General features: G+C 60.1%; 2 protein-coding genes and 1 long non-coding RNA gene across 4 annotated transcripts in view; 2 read left to right on the forward strand and 1 right to left on the reverse strand.

Annotated features, from left to right (window-relative positions):
* Nucleotides 1-2,640: 2,640 nt before the first annotated feature.
* Nucleotides 2,641-5,625, forward strand: DLX5 (distal-less homeobox 5). The gene is made up of 3 exons (XM_083825994.1): nucleotides 2,641-3,233; nucleotides 4,553-4,737; nucleotides 4,916-5,625. The coding sequence occupies exons 1-3, from the start codon at nucleotides 2,879-2,881 to the stop codon at nucleotides 5,246-5,248; spliced, it is 873 nt and encodes a 290-aa protein (XP_083682120.1). The 5' UTR covers nucleotides 2,641-2,878; the 3' UTR covers nucleotides 5,249-5,625.
* A 4,819-nt stretch (nucleotides 5,626-10,444) lies between these two features.
* Nucleotides 10,445-21,974, forward strand: part of LOC310895132 — a 40,124-nt gene continuing 28,594 nt past the window's right edge. Inside the window, exon 1 of one of the 2 annotated variants that reach the window (XR_014580472.1) lies at nucleotides 10,445-11,702. This is a non-coding gene — a long non-coding RNA (uncharacterized lncRNA). Of the gene's footprint in view, nucleotides 11,703-17,471; nucleotides 18,227-21,974 lie in introns of those variants that run through there. The other variant, XR_014580473.1, reaches the window with a different exon arrangement.
* On the reverse strand, nucleotides 11,712-17,251 carry DLX6 (distal-less homeobox 6). The gene is made up of 3 exons (XM_083825995.1): nucleotides 16,376-17,251; nucleotides 15,345-15,538; nucleotides 11,712-13,513 (listed from the first exon to the last, which is right to left on the reverse strand). Exons 1-3 carry the CDS (start codon nucleotides 16,731-16,733, stop codon nucleotides 13,262-13,264), a joined length of 804 nt encoding a protein of 267 aa, XP_083682121.1. The 5' UTR covers nucleotides 16,734-17,251; the 3' UTR covers nucleotides 11,712-13,261.

Raw genomic sequence — 21,974 nt, forward strand, 5'->3', positions numbered from 1 at the left:
GAAAAATTCCTTTCATTCTTTGCCAGCAATTTCCATGGAAATACAGTTTCCAGAAAAAAGAAGAAAAAAAAAAAAAAAAACTCGGTGCCCAACCTAGAATATTTTATCCAGAAAGCAAAAAGTTTTTCTCTGAACAATTGAGAAGACTTCATCCAAAACTCTGAGAGGCTTCATCCGAAATATTTCGCCCGTCGGCTGGAGAAGAGACAAAGCTCCGAGGGGCGAGAGGGGACGGAAACACTCCCTAAAACCCTCCCCAAAACCCACCCCAAACCCTCCGGGCTCCCGGGCTGGGGGTCCCACGGCAGCCCCACGCAGGGCCGGCGGCGGGGGGGCCCTGTCCGGCTGCAGCTCCCCCCCCCGCCCCCCAAAACCCGCGGGGCCGGCCCGGCTGGGTGCTCCCGCTCCTCCCGGCGGCGGCAGCTCGGCGCCCCCCTCCCGGGGCCGCCCCCGCGCGGCTCCCCGGGAACAATCGCCGCCTTGTCCCGCCGCCCCGTCCCGCTCCCCGGTGCCCGTGCCCGCCGGGGCCGGCGCTGGCGGGGCCGCCCGGCTCCTCGCCCGCCGCCGCCGCTCAGTCTGGGCCCCGAGGGGGCGGCGGCGGCGGAGCTTTGGGAGTGCGGGGGGGGGGGGACACACACCGCAGGTAGCGCTGCCGTGCCGCTGCCACGCGTGACCGCGGCGTGGCGCTCTTGGCACGGCCACGGGGAGGCTCCGAGCACGCACCCCCCCCCCCCCGTCGGTTTCTCCCCCCCCCCCCCTCCTTCTCCGCCCGCTTCGGCCCCGGGGTTCGGCCCGGAACGGCGAAGGGGGGGCCCGGGGCGGCGCGGCGAGCATGTGCGGGTAAACAATGGGCGTATTGTGGGGTGGGAGGCAGGCGCCGGCTCCTGCCCCGCGAAGGCGCTCGCCCCACCGGATGTGTTAAATAAAAACCGCTGGGGGAAAAAAAAAAAAAAAAAAAAAAGCTAAAAAACGGCCAAAAAAAAAAAAAAAAACACGGGAGGAAAGTCCAGAAATTCGGGTGCGGGACGGTGGAGGCGGGGGGCAGGAGTCCCGCAACGCGCGAGGGGTTGCGGAGGCGGGGACGGCAGCGGCTGCGGATGCCTTCCGAAAAAAATAAGTCAGCGTGGGGCTGTTGTGGGTATACCTGGCGGATTCCCCCCCCACGCTTGCTTTTTAACATCCAAACTTTTTTTCCCCTTGCTTCTGAATAAAGGCAGAGCACCCGTTGCCGCGGCAGGCACCCCTTCCCCCCTTATCCCCCCTTATCCCCCCTTATCCCCCCCTTATCCCCCCTTATTCCCCATTATTCCCCCATTTCCCGGGGCTGGGTGCAGCGGCTGCCGCCGGCCCCGCTCCTCTCCCCGGCGCTCAGGCGGCACCTTCCTGCCCGGGCGTGTTGGAGAGCAGTGCCCTGGAATTTATGGCACCGATGGGCTTCCCCCCGCTCTCCCCCTCTTCATCTGCTCAAAATCTCTCCGACTGGATGCAAATCGGGAGCTTTAACAAACCCGCTTCCACCCCCCCCTCCCCAGTCGTAAACGTGTCCCGCTCCGGTTCCTCTCTTTAGAGAAAAAAAAAAAGGGGGGGGGGGATATTTCCATAGACCTAAGTGAATCATATAATGAAATGCTTGGGGGTTTGTTTAATGTGATTTTATATGAGCTGTGGACATTTCCAAAGCAAACAATGAGTTCAAGTACAACATGCACGGTTGTGTTACAAGTGTTACCCAGCTGGCTACGAGATCTTCGGTGAGCAAACAGGCTAAATCTGGAGGGTAAACAACTTCAGAAAAAAGGAAAAAAAAAATCTACAACTCCAGGTCACTGAAAACAGCCTTTTATTTGTTTTCCTTAGTGTCTTGTAAAATCCGATCCATTTTTTTCGCCATAGAAATCACCGCGGCCGGGCACAGCCGGAGAGCGGCTCGCCCCGTCCCGGCCGCTCCCCGGTCCCGGGGCTCGGAGGAGGCGGCTGCGGCTCCTCTGGACGGGTTTTGGGGTGCTGGGGGGCGAGGGAAAGGGGGACGAGCCCCTCGCCCCCCCCTCTGGGGGGCTGCCACCCCGCGGCAGGGCTCTTGCGACGGCGGAGGTGTGATGGGGGATTTGGGCTCCACCGGAGCCGGACCTGCCTGCAGGCGGCCCGGGGCGGTGGGGATGCAGGAAATGATGCAACCAAAAACCGAGATTTTTTTTTTCTTTTTCTTTTTCTTTTTTTTTTTGGGGGGGGGGTGGTACGAGGGTTTATTAGAGGGTTTATTTCGCTTAACGCACACGCTCCGGACCACGTCCCCCAGGAAGCCGGGTGAGGCTAGGCGCTAACCATTACCGCCACCGGAGCTGAAATCGCACCGGGGACCGGCGGGGTGCTCCCGAGCCACCGGCGAGGCCGGCAGGAGCGGGGCAGCACAGCCCGGGGGGGGCTTCTCCGCCCCCCCCCCCCTCCGGTGCTGCGGGCTGGGGGCTAGGGGCCGGCCGAGCCCCCTCGGAGGCTGCACGGTACTGGGGGGGGGGGGTGGGGGAGACGGAAACCTCCCCACCGCTCTGCCTCGGATGTTGCTGTTGGTATTCACTTTAAAAGAGCTTGAATGGGACTTTTTTTTTTTTTCTTTTTTTTTTTTTTTTTTAAGCCGAAGCTTTGTTGTGCTAAACTAGTTGGACGAGTTAGGGTGTCGCTGCTCCCGATTGCTCTGGCCAATGGAACCCGATCCACCCTGCTGTGCGTAAGAGCGCAATTAAGGATTTAACCAAGCCTATGCTGCGCCCCAGCCAGCAGTCTGCCGGAGACAGACACAGCGCCGCAGCCTCCTCCCCCAGCCATGGCTGCTTAGCCCCGAGCAGCCCCAGCAGCAGCCCCAGCCCGCAGCCGGCTCCGAGCTATGACAGGAGTATTTGACAGAAGGGTCCCCACCGTCAGGTCCGGCGACTTCCAGGCTCCTTTCCAGAGCGCCGCAGCCATGCACCACCCGTCCCAGGAGTCTCCCACTTTGCCCGAGTCCTCGGCGACGGATTCCGACTACTACAGCCCGACGGGGGGAGCCCCGCACGGCTACTGCTCGCCTACCTCGGCTTCCTACGGCAAAGCGCTCAACCCCTACCAGTACCAGTACCACGGCATGAACGGATCCGCCGGGAACTATCCCGCCAAAGCCTATGCAGACTACAGCTACGCCAGCCCCTACCACCAGTACAGCGGGGCTTACAACCGCGTCCAGGGCTCCGGCAGCCAGCCAGGTGAGAGCTGGGCTCCGGGGGGGGCGGCCGGAGGGGAGCCCCGGGGGTGGGGGGGGGTGGAGAGCGTCCCGACCCTGCCCCGGGGACGGAGTGGATGCAGCTGCCAGCAGAGAGAAGGGAAAAAATAAAAGAAAGGGGGAAAAAAAGGAAAACAAAAACAAAAAAAAGATAGAAAGAAAATAGAAAGCCAAAAAAGAAAGAAAGAAAGAAAGAAAGAAAGAAAGAAAGAAAGAAAGAAAAAAAAGAAAGAAAAATGAAAGAAAAATGAAAGAAAAATGAAAGAAAAAAGAAAGAAAAAAAAAGAAAAAAAAAGAAAAAAGAAAGAAAATAAAAAGGAAAAAAAAATGTTATTATTTTTTTAAGGGGGGAAGGCCGGGTGTAGTTTTCCTGCCCACCCCGCGCGATGCGAAGCGCACGGAGCCCGTCGGAAAGGGCTGCTGGTGGTGGTGCTGCAGGCAAGCAGCCGTCGGGCAGCGGCCCCGGCCCCCCCCCCCCCCCCCCGGCTGCCTCCCTCCTCCTTCCCCCCGCAGGAAGAGGGGGAAAAGAGCCGAGCCTTGTTGTGCGCCTCCGCCTCGGCTTCGCGGTGGCAAAGAAAGTTTTCCTTCCCCCTGCGCTCGGAGGGGCGGGGGAGGAGAGTGGGAGGGGGGAGCCCCGCGGCGGCAGGGCTGCAGAGCCGGAGGATTTTATTTTTTTTAGTTTTTTTTTTTTTTTTTACCGCGTTTTTAGCGCTTTGCCTTTACTGCTTCGTAAGATGGGGGGGGGGGGGGGGGGGAATAAATGAAAGGGGGGAAAAATCAATAAATCCGGCGAGCCCCCAGCCGAGCGCATGGAGGGGGGGGGAGGCTCGGCTGGGGACCAGAGCGGCTTGGGGACGTGCGGGGGAAGCGATCGCCGCCGGGGGTCGGGCTGCGGGGGCCGGATCCGCGCAAACCCCACGCGTGGGGGGCGAGGCCCCGCGCTCCCGGCCGCTCGGCGCCGCCGCCGCCCGGGGCCGCCCGGCCCGGAGGAGCCCCGGCGCCCGGCGCGGCCGCAGGAGGCGGAGGAGCCCCGGGGGGGGTCGGTCCCGGAGGGCAGGGAGCGGCCCCCCCCCGGCGGAGCCCCGGCGGGAGGAGCCGGGGGGGGGGAGCCGCGGGGGCCCCGTCGGGCCGGCGCCGCTGCCCGGCTCGGCTCGGCTCGGCTCGGCTCGGCTCGGCCCGCGGGCGGGACAACGCCGCCGCCGTGTCCGGGCCCCGCGCCTTAACGTCTGCGTGTCTGTCTTGTCTGTGCGTCTGTCTGTCTGTCTGTCTGTCTGTCTCCCTCCCGCCCTTGCGCCCGTGCAGAGAAGGAGGTGGCGGAGCCCGAGGTGAGGATGGTGAACGGCAAACCAAAGAAAGTGCGCAAACCCCGGACTATTTATTCCAGCTTTCAGCTGGCGGCGTTGCAGAGGAGGTTCCAGAAGACTCAGTACCTCGCCCTGCCCGAGCGGGCCGAGCTGGCCGCCTCGCTGGGACTCACGCAGACACAGGTACGGCCCGGCACGGCTCGGCACGGCTCGGCACGGCGGGATGGGGAGCCGGGAAGGGCAGGGTCGAGGGGCCGGGGGCCGGCGAGGTCTCCCCCGGCGCTCCCGTGCCCGGGCTGGCAGTAACGGTGTCGCTTTCCTCCTCCTCCTCCTCCTCTCTCCTCCCGTCCCCCCTTCCCAGGTGAAAATCTGGTTCCAGAACAAGCGGTCCAAGATCAAGAAGATCATGAAGAACGGGGAGATGCCTCCGGAGCACAGCCCCAGCTCCAGCGACCCCATGGCCTGCAACTCGCCCCAGTCGCCTGCGGTTTGGGAACCTCAGGGCTCGTCCCGCTCCCTCAGCCACCATGCCCACGCACACGCTCACCCTCCAAACTCCAACCCGTCCCCTGCATCCAGCTACCTGGAGAGCTCCTCTTCCTGGTACCCCGGTGCCAACTCCATCAACTCCCACCTCCAACCCCACGGCTCCCTACAGCACCCGTTAGCGCTGGCCTCTGGGACAATTTATTAGAGCCTGACCCTTTATTATTATTAATTATTATTATTATTATTATTTGTTCCTTGGACTCCTGTGTTTTACTGTTAAGGAATAATAACGAAAGGAATGCATATGGGGAATTTTTAAAGGGAAACGAAACAAACAAACAAACAAAAAAAGATTAAAATGTGTAAAGCTTGTGCATGTAACTTATTGCATTTCAAAGGAAACCCTTTTTTATACGATACGGACATTTTTTGGCTCAGCTGTGGACACTATCAATGGTGCCTTGAAATCTATGACCTCAACTTTTCCAGAGACTTTTTTTCAATGTTATTTTAACCCTGTAAATAATTGTAGATAGAGGAATTAAACTGTATATTCTGAATAAAATAAAATTATTTCGACCACGAGGAGCGTTTCCAAATTCCCCCCTTCTTCTGCCGGTGAGAAAGGAAAAGAAAAAAAAAAAAAAAGGAAAAAGGAAAAAGAAGGCCGGGTTTTTGCGGAGAGGGACACGAGGCCGGCGGGTGCTGAGCAGGGCGCGGGGGCTGGGCAGGATGCGGCCCCCGCCACCGAGGGGTTGCGGCGCGGCTCCCCGCAGCCCATGGGGTTTTTTATGGGGTCGCGGCTGCTGCCGAAGCGAAGCTGGAAGCGGGGGTCTCGCCTCCAGCCGCCCCGAGAGCAATTAGCGTCGAGAGCCGCGCACTCCACAGCCCGGCTAATTACACAAATTACCTCTCCGTCCGAGGGAGCCGCTGAATACGGGAAAAGGAGAAAAACGAGGGCTCCGCTCCCCTCGCTCCCATTAAAAGCCGGGCTGGGGCGCTCGCAGCGGGTCCGTCTGAAGGAGGGACTTGGCCGGCTCCGCACGCACAAACGCCCGGCGGAGGATGCCCGGGCTCCGAGCTGCCCCCGGCCACCGGGGCTCGGCGGGGACGGAGCCCGCAGGGCTGGGAGAGGGCCCGAAAATGTCCCGTCCCCCCCCCCCGGTGCGCTTACCTGCGGGGGACTTGCTCCCGCCGCCGTGCTGCGTGCGGTGCGCTCCCCGCACCCCCCCCCCCCCAAGGAAAGCAGCCCCGGGGGTGCTGTTTTGTAACAGGTCTGGGGGTTGCTAAACGCCCTGCAATACAATAGACAGGGCTGCTCGCTGAAAGCTTCGCCCTGAAAGCCGGGGAGGGTGCGGGGGTGCCGCCGGGCACGGTGCCGGGGAGCGGGCAGCCCTGCCGGGGGGAGCCGGGGGGAGCCGGGGGGAGCCGGGGGGAGCCGGGGGGTGCCGGGCCTCTCCCGCAGCCCCACGGCGGCTCCGGGCACCGGCTCCTGCTCGTTTCCCCCGCCAGGTTGCGGGGAGTTTCCGCGGCCGTGGAGCTGCTGAAACGCTCGGCTTTGTCTGCTGCTATAATTTCCACCTCCTGAAAAGAAAAAAGAAAAAAAAAATGCTCGACCTTTTCATTTTCTTCTGTTCTTCTCTTCATTTCGCTCTAGCCAAGCATTAATTTATTTATTTATTTATTTATTTTTATTTTTTTAACCTGCAGCAAGAGCTTCCCCCCCCTCCCTGAGATTCCTTCCCTTCGCGGAAAGGCTCGGACACAGGAGGTGGAAGTCTCTTTCCCAGGTCGGTCCCCCCCCCTTTCCTTTGAAGAGCTGCTGGGCTCTTGTAACCTGCAGGGGCAGGGAGGGCAGGAAGGGCTGCGGGGCAGCGGGATGCGGGCAGAGCTGGGGATTTGCCCCGCCGGGGAGCCCCGGCTCCGGCACCGCTCCCCTCGCCCCCCTCCAGCCCCGGCTCGGTTTCCCCGTCGCCCCCTCTCCACCATTATTTTCTTCCCATATAGAGGGGCAGGAGCCTGGCACGGCGTCCCGGGGGAGGGCAGCCAGACCCGGGTAGCACACGCGAGGTGTCCGGCCGGCAGCCCCCCGGGCAGAGCCCCTGGCCGGGGGGATGCTCCGGGCCCCCCCAGCCCCGCTCACCCCGGCGCCTGCCCCCGGCCGGGCGCACCCCGGGGCTCCGGCGGCGGCCGGAGGGAGCCTGGCTTGTGCGGGCCTCCCCGGGAAGGGGATGGGATGAACTGTCCTTTGTCTGACGCTGGGTTTGGGCTCGGCGGATTGCTGGCTCGGGGCTTTTTTTTCTTTTTTTTCTTTTTTTTCTTCTTTTTTTTTTTTTTTTTCCCTCTCTCTCTTCCCCTCCCTTCTCTTTTCCTGGCGGCTATTTCCATGCGGAGCCGGGGCAGCTCGGGGAGCCGAGAGGAGCCACATTCCTGTGGGTGCCGAGCGGCTCCAGGGCTGAGCCGCAGGGCCTGACACACGCACACACACACACACACACACACGCTGCAGCCCCGGCTGCCCCGGCCCGAGGCCTCCTGACACTGCCCGCACCCCTGGAGCTCTCCCACCCGCGGCAGACCCCCCTACACACGCACCCAGAGCTGACCCAGCCGAGGGCGGCGGGGAACAAACCCCAGGGGAGCCCCACCGCACCCTGCCCGGGCATCTCCGCATCCCCCGGCACGGAGGAGCCTCCACCCGGGGGAGCGCTGCCTCCTCGGGAAGCCGTTCCCTTTCCCTCCCCCTCCATCCCCGGGGATAAAAACCCACCCCCTCCAACCTGTCACGGCGTCGAGCAGCCCTCCTGGCTTTTTAGGGCTTTTCTTTCGCCCTCTCCCTCCCCTCCGGCTCCCCCCGCGGTGCGCGGTGCCTGCGCGGGGCTCCGGGCGCTCCGCGGCGCGGCCGGCGGGGGAGCATCGCAGCATCGCCCATGTGGCATCCATTAGGGATTTTCTACCACGCAATTTTGCGACTGACAGACTTTTAGGTGGTTCGGCTGTGGATTACGGAAAGGGGATCTATTGCTCGGGGAGAGTCGGGCTTGGGGGGTGGGGAGAAACCCCTCTTCTTGCTTTCGGGCGTTTCAGCGGACGCCTGCAGTAACGTAATAACCTGTTTTATAGGTCAGGCAAGAGCCGTGAAAATAGGAACTGCGGAGTTTACATTAAGCCTCCCTTTCTGTCTCTCTCTCTCTTTTTTTTTTTTCTTTTTAGGGAGAATCTGTCTTCCATCAATTAAACGTTTCTGCTCTTTGTTCTGCGGTGCGTCTATTTACACGCGAGTTAGGAGGCTGAGCGATGGTTTATCTGCCAGAGACACCGACCCGATAAATCCCGACGCCCACGCCACGGGTGGCTGCGTGTACATCCCCCCACGCATCCCACCTTTAAGGCCGCAGGAAAAACTCCCGGGCCCCCTCGACCTCCCCATTTCCCTCCAGGTGAGGGCCCGGGGAGCCGGCCCCGGCCAGTAGCTGCTCCTGATTCAGCACTTGGCAAGGAGGAGCCTGGCGGTGGCTCCTCGCTCTCCTCCCGCCGGCAGTCCCGGAGAGGTTGCCTAAACCTCAGCCTGGGCTCCGCAGCAGCAGCAGCAGCGAGCCTCGCCGGGCCGGATCCTGCCCTGACTCCGCGCCCTGCCCTCCCCGCGCCCCGGGAGCCCTGGGCGCTCCCCTCCACGCGCCGCGCACCGCGCCTTCGGGGGGCTTCCTCCCCCAGCTCCCCGCTGAGCTTCCCTTCCCCTTTCTCGGCACCGTTTCTATCGATGGCCGGGGGCTGCTGCAGCCCGGGGAGAGGAGAGGGGGCCGGGGTCGGTCCCCCCCACCCCCCCCCGCGCCCCCTCCTCGGGCAGCACCGCGCAGCCCCTCGCATGCACCCGCCGAGCGGGGTTAAGGAAAGCTAATCGGGAGGGGAACCAGCCCGAGGAGTTAACCTGGCTAGCCGCAGGTAGTCCTGTTAGCCAGGCTCTTTTGGCTAATTAATTCCAATTAAGCCGGGGCTGCGCTAATTTCCTTAAGGACCCCCGACGACCGGGCCAGCGGGCGCGCGGAGGCTCCGCACCTCTCCGCGGAGGGTGCCCGGCACCGGCCCCCCGCGCCCGGCAGCAGCCCTGGGGCTCCCCCCGGGGCTCCCCCCGGCCGGTTCCGAGGCTTGGGGCACCTGGGAGGGGGCCCGGTGCAGGAGGGAGCCGGCGTTTGGGGCTGGGGGAGCCTTCGGGGAGCCTTCGGCGGGGAAGATCCGCGGTGCCAGGCGGGACGGTCCCGGCAGGAGCCCGGAGCATCAGCCCCCGGCTGCCAGCAGCCTCGCACTCCTCGAGGTTTGGGCACGTAACGCCGCAGACCACTGATTTGCTCTTTTCTTAATTCCCGCTCTTCTCGTTCCCTATGAATCAAACAGCCTTTTGTCCTTCGGAGTTTGATTTGATCGCTACTGTTCGCATTTCACTTTTGTATTTTTCTCTCCCTATACCATTACTCATTGAGTGCCCCGTGAAATTACAATCGTACATTTTCAACTCAGCAACCCATTTGCAGTGCAAAAATAGGGTCTAAATAATGGCTGAATTAGCCCTACTGGACAGTTTCAGATGTAACACTCTGTAATAATTATATTGCAGGCTGGATTAGGATGCTATTATCATAATCTGGACGTTTACAATTATCTGTAATTTGCAAAGATGCGCCAGGTCTTGATTACAGCAGTTTTTTTTTATCAAGCTAACCATCACTAAACAGTGACAGTAATAACAGCTAATTTTGCTGGCAATATAAGAGGTGCTGGGGTGTGCAAACAATTTCACACCTGGATGTGCTCACTCAACCAAGAATATAGAGAAAGAGCTTCTGCCCTGAGACTCAGAAAAATATCCTACACCGCTTCTGGTCGGTGTAGGTTCCCAGACCCCGATCCTTGCCTAACCGCTTGGCGCAGGGGGTAAGTTTGGGGGTTCGGCTCGGGTTGGGGCTGCTTTGCGGCTGCTTCTCGCCTCCCTTCGAGGCACGCTCCGGCTTTTCTCTTTCGTCGCTGCCTCCCCGCTCCTTTCCCCCGCCGGGGCCGGGAGGCTCCGCGGCTCCGCTCCCCTCGGGGGGCGGCGGGGGGCTCGGGGGGGGCGGCGGGCCCGGGCTCCCGCAGGGGCTGCGCGGGGGCTCCGCGCCCGGCGGAAAAAACGCGCTGGCCCTGCGGCGGGGCGGGGACAGCGCGCCGAGCCGTGCCGGGCCGTGCCGAGCCGTGCCGAGCCGTGCCGGGCCGTGCCGGGCCGTGCCGAGCCGTGCCGGGCCGTGCCGGGCCGTGCCGAGCCGTGCCGAGCCGTGCCGAGCCGTGCCGGGCCGTGCCGGGCCGTGCCGGGCCGTGCCGGGCCGTGCCGAGCCGTGCCGGGCCGTGCCGCGGGGGCAGCGGCGGCGGGGAGGCGGCCTCGCCCAGCCCTGCGGAGCTCCGCGCCCCCGGCACGGCTCGGCACGGCCCGGCACGGCTGGGAGGCAGGCGCGGGGAGCTGCCGCCGCTCCATCCATAGATGCCGCTGTTTCATGAGAGTCTCCCTGGGCGAGTGGGGGAGATGGCTCTGCCTCCGCTGTCATTCGCTCCCCAGCCCGCCGGCGCCCGTGTCACCTTCTCCCACTGCGTTACGCTAATTGGGCTGCTTCGTTAGCTGCTCGCTCGCTCGCTGTCGGGGCATCGTTTGAGCCTGCCCTCCGAATCGCGCGTGGGGTGGGCGCCACGCACCCGGGGGCTGCCCCGCTGCAGCCCACGGGGAGCAGCGAGCCCCCCTCGGCCTCCCCCAGCCTCTGCTCGGCGCCGAAAGGGTTAAAGCGGAGCGGGGCGGGGGGGGGGGGGGCGGAGGGGGGGGCAAACAGTCTCGGCTCGGCTCGGCCCGGCTCGGCCCGGTTACCGGTCCCGGGGGCTCACCCGAGCATCAGCCCCGTTCTGCGGGAGCTCGGGGAACCGGCGCGAAGGCAGCGCCCGTGTGCGCGTGTAAACGGGGCTGATGCGGAGCGAGCAGGGCGCTCGCACACGCCCGCACATCCCCGCGCAGGATGCTGTTGGTTTAAATGTATGGTAGCTTTCTCTCCAGTGTCATCTGAATAATTCAGTGAGCCCCACTAGCAGCTGTACTTCTGAAGCCTCTTCCATTCTTTTCAGCATTATAATTTTGGTTAATTTTCAATTTTAGGCCCTACGTCTCTGCAATTTGTGTATGAATAACAGAATAATTTTCCTCTTTTGTTTCGCCTTTCCTGTTCCTGAATCTAAATAAAGATGGCTTTTTAGTATTAAAAGTGGAAGAAAATTACAGGTAATTATCTTTGACGGTAAAAACGCTGTAATCAGCGGGCTACATGAAAAATTACTCTAATTATGGCTGCATTTAAGAGAATGGAAAAAAACCTTCTTGTGGATAAAAACCTTAAATTGTCCCCAATGTCTGCTTCAAATTGGATGGCACTGCAGCTGGAGGCTTTGTTCAGAATTGATCCTGGGGAGCTCTGAACCCAAAGTTTCACAGTGGGAAGGGGAAAAAAAGAAAAGAAAACATTTTTCCTAATGTAACAATACGAATGGTAGAAAATGACAAGACTGATCGGTTTTAAACCACTCTGAAGACTGACTGAGCGTGGAAGTTGCTCAAAAAAAAACAAAAAAACACCCCCCAAAAAACTGGTATATTGGTAAGTAGTCTTTGCTTTGTGTCTAATTATAGTGACTGTCCTTTTGCACGACTCTGTGTAGCTGTCATTATACGGAGCACTCTGAGGATCTCTATTGACTTCTGATAAATGGCTCAGTGGTTTCAAGGTTCATAATTTGCAGGATGCCCAGGTCTCTAGCCATTAATTCTCGCAGTATGGGGCACGCAGCTCGGATCAGGAAAGGGCTTTGCATTTGCGGTGGTCGCCGTGCTTGCCACCAGCCAGGAGGGCTGGAGCTCGCTGGCCAGCGCGGCGTGTGCCTAGGCACCTTTCGAGGCTTTGCAGAGCACTCCTCGGCTTTCATTGTCTGCTGTTGAAAAAAAAAACAAAGGAGGGCGCCTCCTTTCCTAATAATTTTGCTTCTCCGACCTTCCGAGGCAAGGCAGAGCTCCGAGCTGTCCTCGGGGGGGGGAAGCGCAGAGGGAGGGAGCGGCGCGATCGCAGCAGCGGCCGGGGGCTTCTGCGGGCTGGGCTGGTCCCTGCCCGCACCGGGACCGGTTTTGGGGTCGGGATTGGGATTGGGGTCGGGATTGGTTCGGGATTGGGGTCGGGGCGCTGCCGCGCTGCGCGGGGCCGGGGGGGGAGCGGGGGGCCGCGGCAGAGACACGCGAGGCGGGCGGGCGTTTTGTGGCTTTTACTCTCTATATATGAAAGAAGACAAAACCATACAAAGTATATGTACAACTAAAATTCAACAATATATACAGAAAAAGGTTGCTCGGGAGAAAGGTCCCTCTGGCTTCACGAGCCGGGGGGACGCCGGCGCTGAGCCGCCCCTGGCTCCGTCTGTCCTGCCGCTGCCCGGGGCCGGGGGACCGGGGACCTGGGGGGCCGTGTCACCCCCTGCCCGTGTCACCCCGTGGCCCTGCGGCCCCACGCGTGTGCGAGGGGCTCCGGGCGGCGGAGCCGGTGCTCGCCTCCGAGCCGCAGCCCGCTCCGCTGCGGGAAAGCATGCAGGTTTCGCTGCGTGGCAATGTTCGGGGCTCACAGCGTTATTTTCATCGTCAAGCAGTTCTCTTTCTTTTCCCCTCTTCGCTTTTTTTTTTTTTTTTTTTTATCCCTTCTTCTTCTCTCTTTTCATCTTTTTCCCCAGTCCGCATTTGGTGAATAAAAATGAAGGAGCTTTGACTAGTCTCTCTTTCATCGTGTAATGTCTTTAGCTCATTAAACAAGTAAAAACGGCTGCCGCTGTAGATTCAGGTTCTTCTTGTGGGCAAAGTCAGTAAAAAGTTTGTTTTGACGTATACTCCACAGAGAAAGAGGCTGGTGCCTTGGAGTCCAAATGAAAATATCCTAAAGAGAAGTGTCTTCTGTGCGCCAGGATGAAAATTGTGTCTTTCTGGTCGAGATCAATCGCTGAGGTTACTTTAAAAAAAAAGAAAAAAAAAAAAAGGAGAAAGAAAATAAAGCCACTCTGTCTCTTTGCCGCATCTACAAGTTCACACAGAGCCTGCTAGCTGGCACGGCTTGGCAAAGCAGGGGAACTTTTTGCCATGTCGAGACGAGGCGTTCTTGGGAGATTATTTCTCTTGGACAATTCACATCATTTGTGGTCTCTGCATTGTGTCTTGATGTGGAGAAGAATACCAGTGAGAATAGCCAGGCATGTAGCTGTTGGGAGGCATATTGACTCCCTTGGCAGAAGCTGAAACGTCCCAGACTGGAGGCAGGGCTGGCGAGCGAGGGGACAGGGCAGCGGAGCCGGGCAGAGGGTCGCTCTCGTGGGGGTTGCTGCCCTGCTTCAGCAGCTTCTTAAATTTGGAGCGTTTGTTCTGAAACCAGATCTTCACCTGTAAGCAAAACGCAGCAAATATTAGGCTGCCGTGAGCACCCAGGGCCCGGCAGGGAAGATCCCGGGGGCTGTGGTTTTGCTCCGAGAGAGGGTCTGGAGAGTCCACGCCATCCGGGTGTCAGGCTGGGGGTGGGCAGTGGGAGAGGAGGGTGAGCTACTGCTGCTCTTGGGCTCTGGATGTGACCGGAGAGAACAGCAGAGGAAGAGCGGAGCTGGAAAGCGAGGTGGACGCAGGTTTTAAGCCGGAGCGTGATTTTGCCTGGGCAGGCCAGATTGATCAGGCTGGAGTAGGGGCCGTGCTCTGAGCCCTCCTGCTTTACACGTGCCCGCGTGTGTTAATGCCTTCCCGCGGGTGCCCCGTTCAGGGTCTGGGGGGGTCACTTGCTCGTTTGGGCACGCCGTTGTCAAACACGGGCACTCATACGGGTCTGTGCCAGGAGAGGGGAGCCAAAAGACAAAGGGCATCTTTACGCGGAAACCGCGCATCCGAAAGCATGCACGGCCAAACGCTCCTCGCTTGGGTGACAGGGGAGGAGGCACAACAGAGCCGGGACTGTAGCTTTATTTTAAGAGTTGGCTTTAAGGGAATGAAAATTCTCTTTTCTCAGAGAGCGATCGGCTATCAGGGTTGCTCTGGGTCCCATCCTGCTCCTAACCCAGCCAAAGTGCCGAGGAAGGAGTCAGCCTTCACAGAGGCGTGCCAGGATCGGGCCCGCCGTGGCAGATCAGAACTATTATGCTACGGATGATATAGATGTGAGCCATACGTATATATATATATATATATAAATACACGTCCCGAAATCAAACAAACACAACTCCCGAATGTGTTGTCTCTCGACCTTGCAAACTTTGCAGATGGAATGGTGGGACATAGGCAGGGGTGCTTGCCTGTCCGCATTTCCAGGATCGGGCCCTTAAATCTACGTGAGAGAGAGAGGGAGAGAGGGAGAGCGTGCACGCTAAATACACCAGCATCCCATTTGTATGGCCATCAGGTCTATTTCCGTGATTAATGTTTGCCGAGCATTTAAAAATCGCTGGCTGGAAGCGGCTGTTATCAACGACAATGATAAAACAGTGAAGTTATTTGTTAAGCTCATAAATTCACATGATTACATTTTGCCCGAATTGATCCCATCTATCCGTGCGCTTCTCCGCAAACCCCAGCTCGGGAAGTCTGTAATGCCTCATGTGTCTTTCAGGCTTAAATTAGCAGAATGGCACAGCTACTCCAACCACACTTAACTATGGCTTAACCTGCTATAATTTCGTACATGGCTGCTTTGATCTTCAGATCTATTATCACCTTCTGTACATTTTGCCCAAGGGTAACCACTGCATTTGCGTTAGTCATCCAGGATGAATTAACTATTGATTTTACAGGTATTTCCTAACGTGTTCCTGCTTTCTCTCTACCTCTAGGTTGCTACGATGCAGCTTTCCTTTTCTTTTAGCTCTACATCAGGCCCAAGGCTTCCTCGCCTTTGTTTTGTTCTGCTTTCCACAGCTGGGCAATTGCACGTCGGTGCTGGAATTAGTCTCATCCGAAAAATATAGGCAATTTAAGAATTTTATTTGTGACATCAAAAGGGGAGCGTTTGCTCAGCAGGCGGCTGAGGGAAGGAAGGGCACGTTCAGTTACTTCAGCAGAAGACCGTTTTCTCTGTCGTGCATTAAATAAGTCCTATCGCGATAGATACGGGGCCGTGTGCGTTACCTTTGCTACCGTTCCTGTACAGAGGCCAAAACGCCTAGGGACCAGCGCACCGGGCTTGGCCTTTATTGCTCGAGCCGGATTTCAGTGATTTGGGATTCCCAGTAATTACCTGTGTCTGGGTAAGTCCTAATGAAGCTGCCAGTTCAGCTCTCTCTGGAAGTGCCAGGTACTGAGTCTGCTGAAAGCGATGATTTAAAGCCTGAAGTTGTAGACTAGAGTAAATGGTTCGAGGCTTCCGAATCTTTTTCCCTTTTCCATTGAATCTGATTTCACCGTTTTCGATCACCGTTGTTTTTTGCTGATCTGCAAGCAAAACAGCACAGTTGAAATCTCGGCCGGGAACGCCGCACGACCCTCCTTTAGCTATTAAATCGTTTTTTTTTTTCGGTCGGGACGGCTCCGAGGAGCCCCGCAGCCTGCCTCGGCACCGCTTCGGCAGCATCGCAGCGGCTGCTGCGGGATCAGCAGGCACGGCTCCTCGCGGGGGTCCCCTCGCAGGGTGGGCAGGCTGCCCTTCCCAGGGGAAAAAATAAGAGGAATAATCGGAAAAACAGCAAGCAAAATAATCAACGGAGCGCCGCGCCGGCTTGGCGAGGGGGCTGCTGCTTCCCCGGCCATCCAGGTTTCCCCCGGCTCATCGACTTCGCGTCGCCAGTTTGGTGGTCGGGGAAGCAGCAGCCCGAGACTGCCAACAATGCTTCCCCCCCCCCCGCCCCCCTGCCTTGCCCCTTCGGGTGAATACATACAAACGATCTGCTCCCGGATTATTTTAAAGAAAAAGAAAAAGAAAAAAAAAAAAAAAAAAAACCACCATAAATCAGACGGCCCCAAAGCAAAGCGGAATGCGACCCACTCGCCCGGAAACTTTCACTCCTCAGGTGTTAGCAGGAATTTTGCCTCCAGCCGGCCGCAGCCGAGCCTCGCCGAGCGGAGCCCGGCGCCCGGCGGGAGGCGAGCGGGTGGGCGCCGCCGCCCCGCACCGGGGGCACCGCGGCCGTCGGGGGGCACGGCGCGGGGGGACACCCCGGGGGGGCTCCGCGCGTCCTGCTGCCGGCGCCCCGGGGGTCGGGGGGGGTTAGGGGGGGGATCCGCCGGGGGGGGGGGTGGATTCTCCGGGAGAGCCGGGCCCCCCCCGCTCACCTGCATCGTCCGCCCGCGTCTGGCTGGCCGCGCTGCTGTTGTGGTAGGACTGGAGGTAAGGGCTGTGCTGCGAGTGGCTCACGTAGGGGTAGGCGGCCAGCGAGCGGTGGTTGTAGGAGCCGGCGGTGCCGGAGTAGGGCGAGCTGTGGTGGTGGTGCTGGTGGTGCGGGTGCGAGCCGGCGGCGGAGTGCAGGCAGTGCAGCGGGTAGTGGGCGCCGGCCATGGCCGGCGAGCTCTGCTGGGAGTGGGGCGGCGGCGGCGGCTGCGGCGGCGGCTGCTGCTGCCCGAACTCCATGAAGGCGGACTTGGAGGAGTCTTGCGCGTCCAGCCCGTCAGCCATCGTGGTCATGGTCATCATCGACGCCGGGGAGGCAGAGAGCGGCGCTCTCCGGCTCGCCCCCCGCCCGCGGCCGCCCTGCCCGGCCACCACCGCGGCGCGGCTGGAGGCGGCGGGGATTTATTTTTTTAAGGCGCCGTGGTGCGAGGGGCCTTGTTAACCGAGGGAGGGAGGGAGGGAGGGGAGGAGAGGAGAGGGGAGGGAGGGCGGTGTGTGCCGAGCGGGGAGGGGGGGGGAGGGAGGGCTACTCCCGGCGCCTTTCCTCCCCGCTCCTCATTCCCCCCGACGGGTGTTTTTGGGGGCCGGCGGAGTCCCGGGCGGAGGTTTTTAAGGTGGCTTCTGCCAAAGTTGGGCTCCGGCGCGCCTGGGCGCGCAGGGCAGGGACGCCACAAGTCGAATGGTTCGGCTCCGGAGGGCAGCGCCTCCCCATTGGTCACTCGGCCCCCTGACGTCACCGACACGGCGCGCCGGCGCGCGCCTCTGCGCGCGGGGGCGCGCCGCGCATCCTCCCCGGGCGCGCCACCCCCCCCCCCCTTTTTGCGCGCTCTTTGCGCGCCCCGCGCTCTTGCGCGCAAAGGGGGGGGGGGAGGAAGAGCCGAGGGGATGCGCGCCCCCGCTCGCCCCCCTCCTCTCCCCCCCACCCCCCCAAAATCCGCGCCCCCCCCCCCCCGTTTTTCTCCCCCCTGCGCGGTATTTTCGCGCTGCGCGCCGCCGGCGGCCGGGCCCGCTCCGGCGAAGCGGCGCATTTTTTCCGCCTGAAAGCAGCGGCTCCCGTAATCGCTTTCAAATATATGCAAATGGCTACGTGCGGTTAGTGGTTTTGGCAAAGCTTGATTAGGATATAAACGACCCAAGGAAAAGCGCCTTCGCCCTAAATTTGTCTTTAGATTACAATTCCGGTTGATTTTATTTTATTGTCAACATTGTTAATGATAAAAATAGAGTCGTTTTACAGTTATTTTTACTTTCTGGAAGGAGGCAATTAGACTTCTAATCAGGAATACACAAAAATCTCCCATGATTAACTGCAGTACTTTGTTCAAATTGCTGCTATAAAATTCAGAACAATTTGCCTGTAATGATTATGGACTGGGTTTATTTTGGGAGGTGGAATAAAAGTGGATATAGCATAAATTATCCTCTAATTATACACCAGTGTCGCCTCAATTATCCTCTTATCAAAATGGTTGTCTAACTGCCGCATTTAGTTTCAATTCTCTCCTTTTTTCTATAAAAAGAACTTCATACCTTGTTATTATTAATCCATTTATTATTTGCAAGGGGATTTATATCCGAGCATCCAGGTGGTATTACCACTTCTCTTTCAAAGATGGACTGGGGAAAGACATTAAGTTTGATCCAGCACCGCGGAGGATCTCTCTCTCTCCTCTCTCTCCCCTCTCTCTCTCTCTCCCTCTCCCTCTCCCTCTCCTTTTTCCCTTTCCCTCGCTTAAATCTCCTGGCGTCCAGCTAAGCATGAACTCCAGAGGCAGACCCCACCGCAGAGGACCGAGGTAGGACGGGCACGGCGGCACCCGCCGAGCCTCGAGAAACCCGCAAGTTTCTGCGGGCGGGGAGATGGGGCCGGAGGCTTCGGGCTCGGAAAAGCGGCACCGGCACCACCGGCAGCCGCCGCTCGCAAAAGCCCCGCGAGCCCCGAGCCGTCCCCAGGCCACTCACAGGTCCTGACACTGCCTCTCGCAGCGGCAATCCCAGAGGGCTGGTTTCTAGATTTCGCTGATTTTTCTCTTATTTATTAATATATATATATATTTTTTAACGCATCGCTTTGGGAAATATTTCAAGGGTGGTTTTATTATTATTATTATTATCAGCCTGTTTTTATTTTTATTATTATTTTTTTAATTGCTAACATTTTTTTTCTCCGTTCCCTTTTCTCCTTCGTCCGTTTCTGCTGCTGGCTCCCCCGCAGCCCAGGGGGGCGGGTGGGTGCCAGCCCCCCGGGGGTGCCCCGCGCTGTCCCCGGGGGACCACGGGGACGCGAAGCGACCCTGGGCGGTGCGGGGCAGGAGCCGGGCTCAGCTCGGCTCGCTTGGCTGAGGGGGAGCCGCGGGGTCTTTTGTCGAGGGCTGCCGGGCGCGTTGTGCCCTCTCGCCCACCCTCTCATCGCCGTTTCACTTCTTGAGCCTCTGGAGTCGGTTCAGTAACTCTGAATGCAGTTGTAAGTGTCTAGCCTTGTTCTCCGGCTTTTAACAAGAGTTCCACTTCAACACGCGAAAGGGTAACCCGATCCAGGCGTTTACAAACCTACGGTGAATAAAAATATAGAGAAAGGGGACGAGAAGGGAGAGAATTCCTACTGGGACTCTTTATTCATAGGTGGAGGTAGCGCGCTCAGTGGGAACAGGTACATTTGGCAGTTTTATTGCTTTATACCCTCCAGCTCGCTGTTAACATCACGAAGGCGTTTTTCTCGCAGGTGCACACACACACTGGCATTTTCTCCACCGGCAAGAGCACGCGTAACAAAAGGTGTCAGAAAATGGGCTGGGGAGGGGTGGCAACGCGTCGCTTCCTTCTTCCCAAAGAGCTCCCTCGGCATGACGGATGCTAACCCGGGCATGGGGAAAAGTTGGGCACGACCGGAGACCGCTTTGCAGCGGTACCTAGGAAGGGAGAAAGGCGGCCGAGACGGGAAACAAAAAGGAGAGGAGGAGGAGGAGGAGGAGGAGGCAGGCAGTGCCTGCCGGGGCTGCTCGATGCGAACGCGTCGCATCCGTGCGCGGTCCCGGCTCGGGTGCCGGGGGCGCTGCGGGGCGCGCACCGGGGCCGCGGGGGTCCCTCGGGAGCCCCCCCTGGGCCCCCCCCGGAGCCTCCGGTGGGCACCGGAGGAGGGATGCGCTCGGGGAGCGCTCGTCCCCCGCCGCGTTCAGACATCCTCGTCTGTCGTCGGGGCAGTTGACTCCATCCAGCCTCACCCCGCTAATTTCCCCCAATTTAATTAGGCAAATCTCCCGGTATGGAGCTGCCGTTGATTGGTCGCTGTTAATGACTCGGCTGCAAGGAGTCACGCTGCTTGTCAATATTTATTGTTGTCTTTGCTTCCCCCCCCCCCCCCCCCCCAATAAATACCCCCCGCTTTCCTCGTGGCCTCTGGCACGAAGGGGCCGCGCTTGTGGGGAGGGGAGCGCGGCTCGGCACGGCTCGGCACGGCTCGGCTGCCCTGCACCCCTCTCTTACTGCACCTCGGGGCGGAGGACGAGGGGCTCGGGGAACCGGGGAGGGGTGTGGGGGGCGATGAGGGCCCCGTGGAAAGCCCGAGCCTTGCCGGGGGGAGCAGCAGGTGTCGGGGGATTTCTTCCCCGACGGCTGGCAGGCCCCAGGCCCGGGGGGTCGGGGGTGCGGAGGGTCCTTGCCGGGCCACTTGCCCACCCCCGTGACGGCCTCAGGTTGGAGAAATCAGACCTCAGTCAGCGGGGTTGGAAGGCACCCGGGGCAGAAGGATGACTCGCGAAATGGGGAGAGGGGGGCGCACCCCGTCCCCTCTTGTCCCCCGCCCCGAGGTGCCCGAAGCGAGCCGGAGGGCACGGAGGCCTCTGCGCCCCCAGCCCGCGGTCGCGGGCGGAGCCCCGTGCGTGGCACCGTGCCCCGGGCCGCGGTGACTTCGTGCCGCCCGTGCCCCGCGTCACGGTGCGAGCCGCGCCGCCCCGACGATGGCTGTGGGTAAGGCTCGCCAAAGCCCCGAGCGTGTGCGTGCTCTGGAGTCGCGTTCGTGAGCCGGGAGATGTCACACAACAGACACAACAGTTAGAAGGAGCTGACGAACAACAGGAAACGGGGTGCTATTTTTAGGGTATAATAGGAAGTTAATATAAGCGGCCAGAGGCTTCCTATATGCCTCGGAGCACCTTCTGTTCCATTCATTCATTCATTCATCCGTTCATTCATGCGTTCAACAATAACAACAGGGGAAAACAAACATTCCCCTCTCATTTCTCATCGCCTCCTTCTCCTGAAGTCCTGCTCTGGTGTTTGTGCGGGGGGGGGGGGGCTCCGCAGGAGGCTCCCCTCTTTCGGCTCGCTCCGCTCGTTTGCGTGCAGGGGGGGCCGGTGGCGTTCAGCAGCCGAGGCTCCCCCGGGCGTGCGCTCCTTGGGGTGTCCCCGGCCGCGGAGGGAGCGCGCGGGGGCTGAGGGATGCTCACGGCGCGTGTCCCCCCCCCGTCCAACCCCCCCCCCGCAGCTCACATCAGAGCCAGGGAGAGCATTTGCTGTCCCACCCCGAGCAGCGTGGCCGGGAAAGTCCGGGAGAAGCTGATTTCAGGAATTACATTAGCGCGGGTGGTTTATTTTCTTTCTTCTTTTTTTTTTTTTTTTTCCTATTTTTTTTTCCTGCGGGAACCCCACGCACATGCCTGAGGCGGACCTTGCTACTCGATTTTAAAAGGGACAGGGAAACGCTGAAGGTGGGCTGCGGGGGAAGGGGGGTGCCTGGCCCCCTGATTTTTTTAGCAGCAGAACCGAATGAACAAAGGGACCGAGAGGCGCTCGGAGTTGGGGTCCCCAGTAAAGTGGTGGTGGTGGTGGTGGGGGGGGAAATCCCTGGAGGGGCGGAAAGCCAGGGAGCATCCCTCCCGGAGGCATTTCTCTGCCGAGCCGGGTTTTTGGAGCTGCCCCCCCGCAGAACTGCACGGGGCGCTGCCCCGCGTCTTTCGCAGCCCGGCGGGGCCAAACCCAAACGCCTCGCCCCGCACCCGCCGACGGCGTTATTATTATTTTTTTCTCCCTTCCCCGCTCTCCCAAGCCTGCCTGCCCCGAGACGCGCGGCCTCGCCGCCGGCATGCCGCACCGCCGCCGCCTCGACAGCGGCCGAGCGGGGGCTCCCGCAGGAGGAGGGCGGCCACCTCCTCCGGCTGCGAGCGAGCTGTTTGAGAAAGGGGAGCCTTTGGGAACCCGAGCGCCGCCAGCGCAAGAGCGGGAGCGGAGCGGAGGCTCCTCCGGCTTCCCGGCCGCCAGCGTTACAACAGACAGGCAGGCGTCGATGGCTTTCCGTACCGCGAGTGCGAAGGAAGTGGCAGGGAGGCGGGGGCGGGGGGGTTGGGGTTGGGGTTGGGGGGGGGTAAACCCCAGCCCAGCCCCGCAGCTGGATCACACACGCCGCTCTCTGCTGCAGCGCGGGTCAAAATAATGGGAGTCAGAAGGGGAAAGATCCAGAGGGAACCAGCCACTGTCTCTTGTACAGATTTGTAGCGAAGGCTTCGCTGTAATTAAAACCTTACAGGCAGATTCATTCAATGTGTGTCG

This window comes from Anser anser (genome assembly GCF_964211835.1).
Source record: "Anser anser genome assembly, chromosome: 2".
Lineage (NCBI taxonomy): Eukaryota > Metazoa > Chordata > Aves > Anseriformes > Anatidae > Anser > Anser anser.

Bases quoted from the DNA above. Each gene is read 5' to 3' on its own strand.
- DLX5 (XM_083825994.1), top strand. From the start codon at position 2,879: ATGACAGGAGTATTTGACAGAAGGGTCCCCACCGTCAGGTCCGGCGAC. The intron at 3,234-4,552 runs GTGAGAGCTGGG...GCGCCCGTGCAG, and splicing joins GGGCTCCGGCAGCCAGCCAG to AGAAGGAGGTGGCGGAGCCC. The intron at 4,738-4,915 runs GTACGGCCCGGC...CCCCCTTCCCAG, and splicing joins TGGGACTCACGCAGACACAG to GTGAAAATCTGGTTCCAGAA.
- DLX6 (XM_083825995.1), bottom strand. From the start codon at position 16,733: ATGATGACCATGACCACGATGGCTGACGGGCTGGACGCGCAAGACTCC. The intron at 15,539-16,375 runs GTGAGCGGGGGG...TTTTGCTTGCAG, and splicing joins GACGCGGGCGGACGATGCAG to ATCAGCAAAAAACAACGGTG. The intron at 13,514-15,344 runs GTAATTACTGGG...TTTTGCTTACAG, and splicing joins TAGGACTTACCCAGACACAG to GTGAAGATCTGGTTTCAGAA.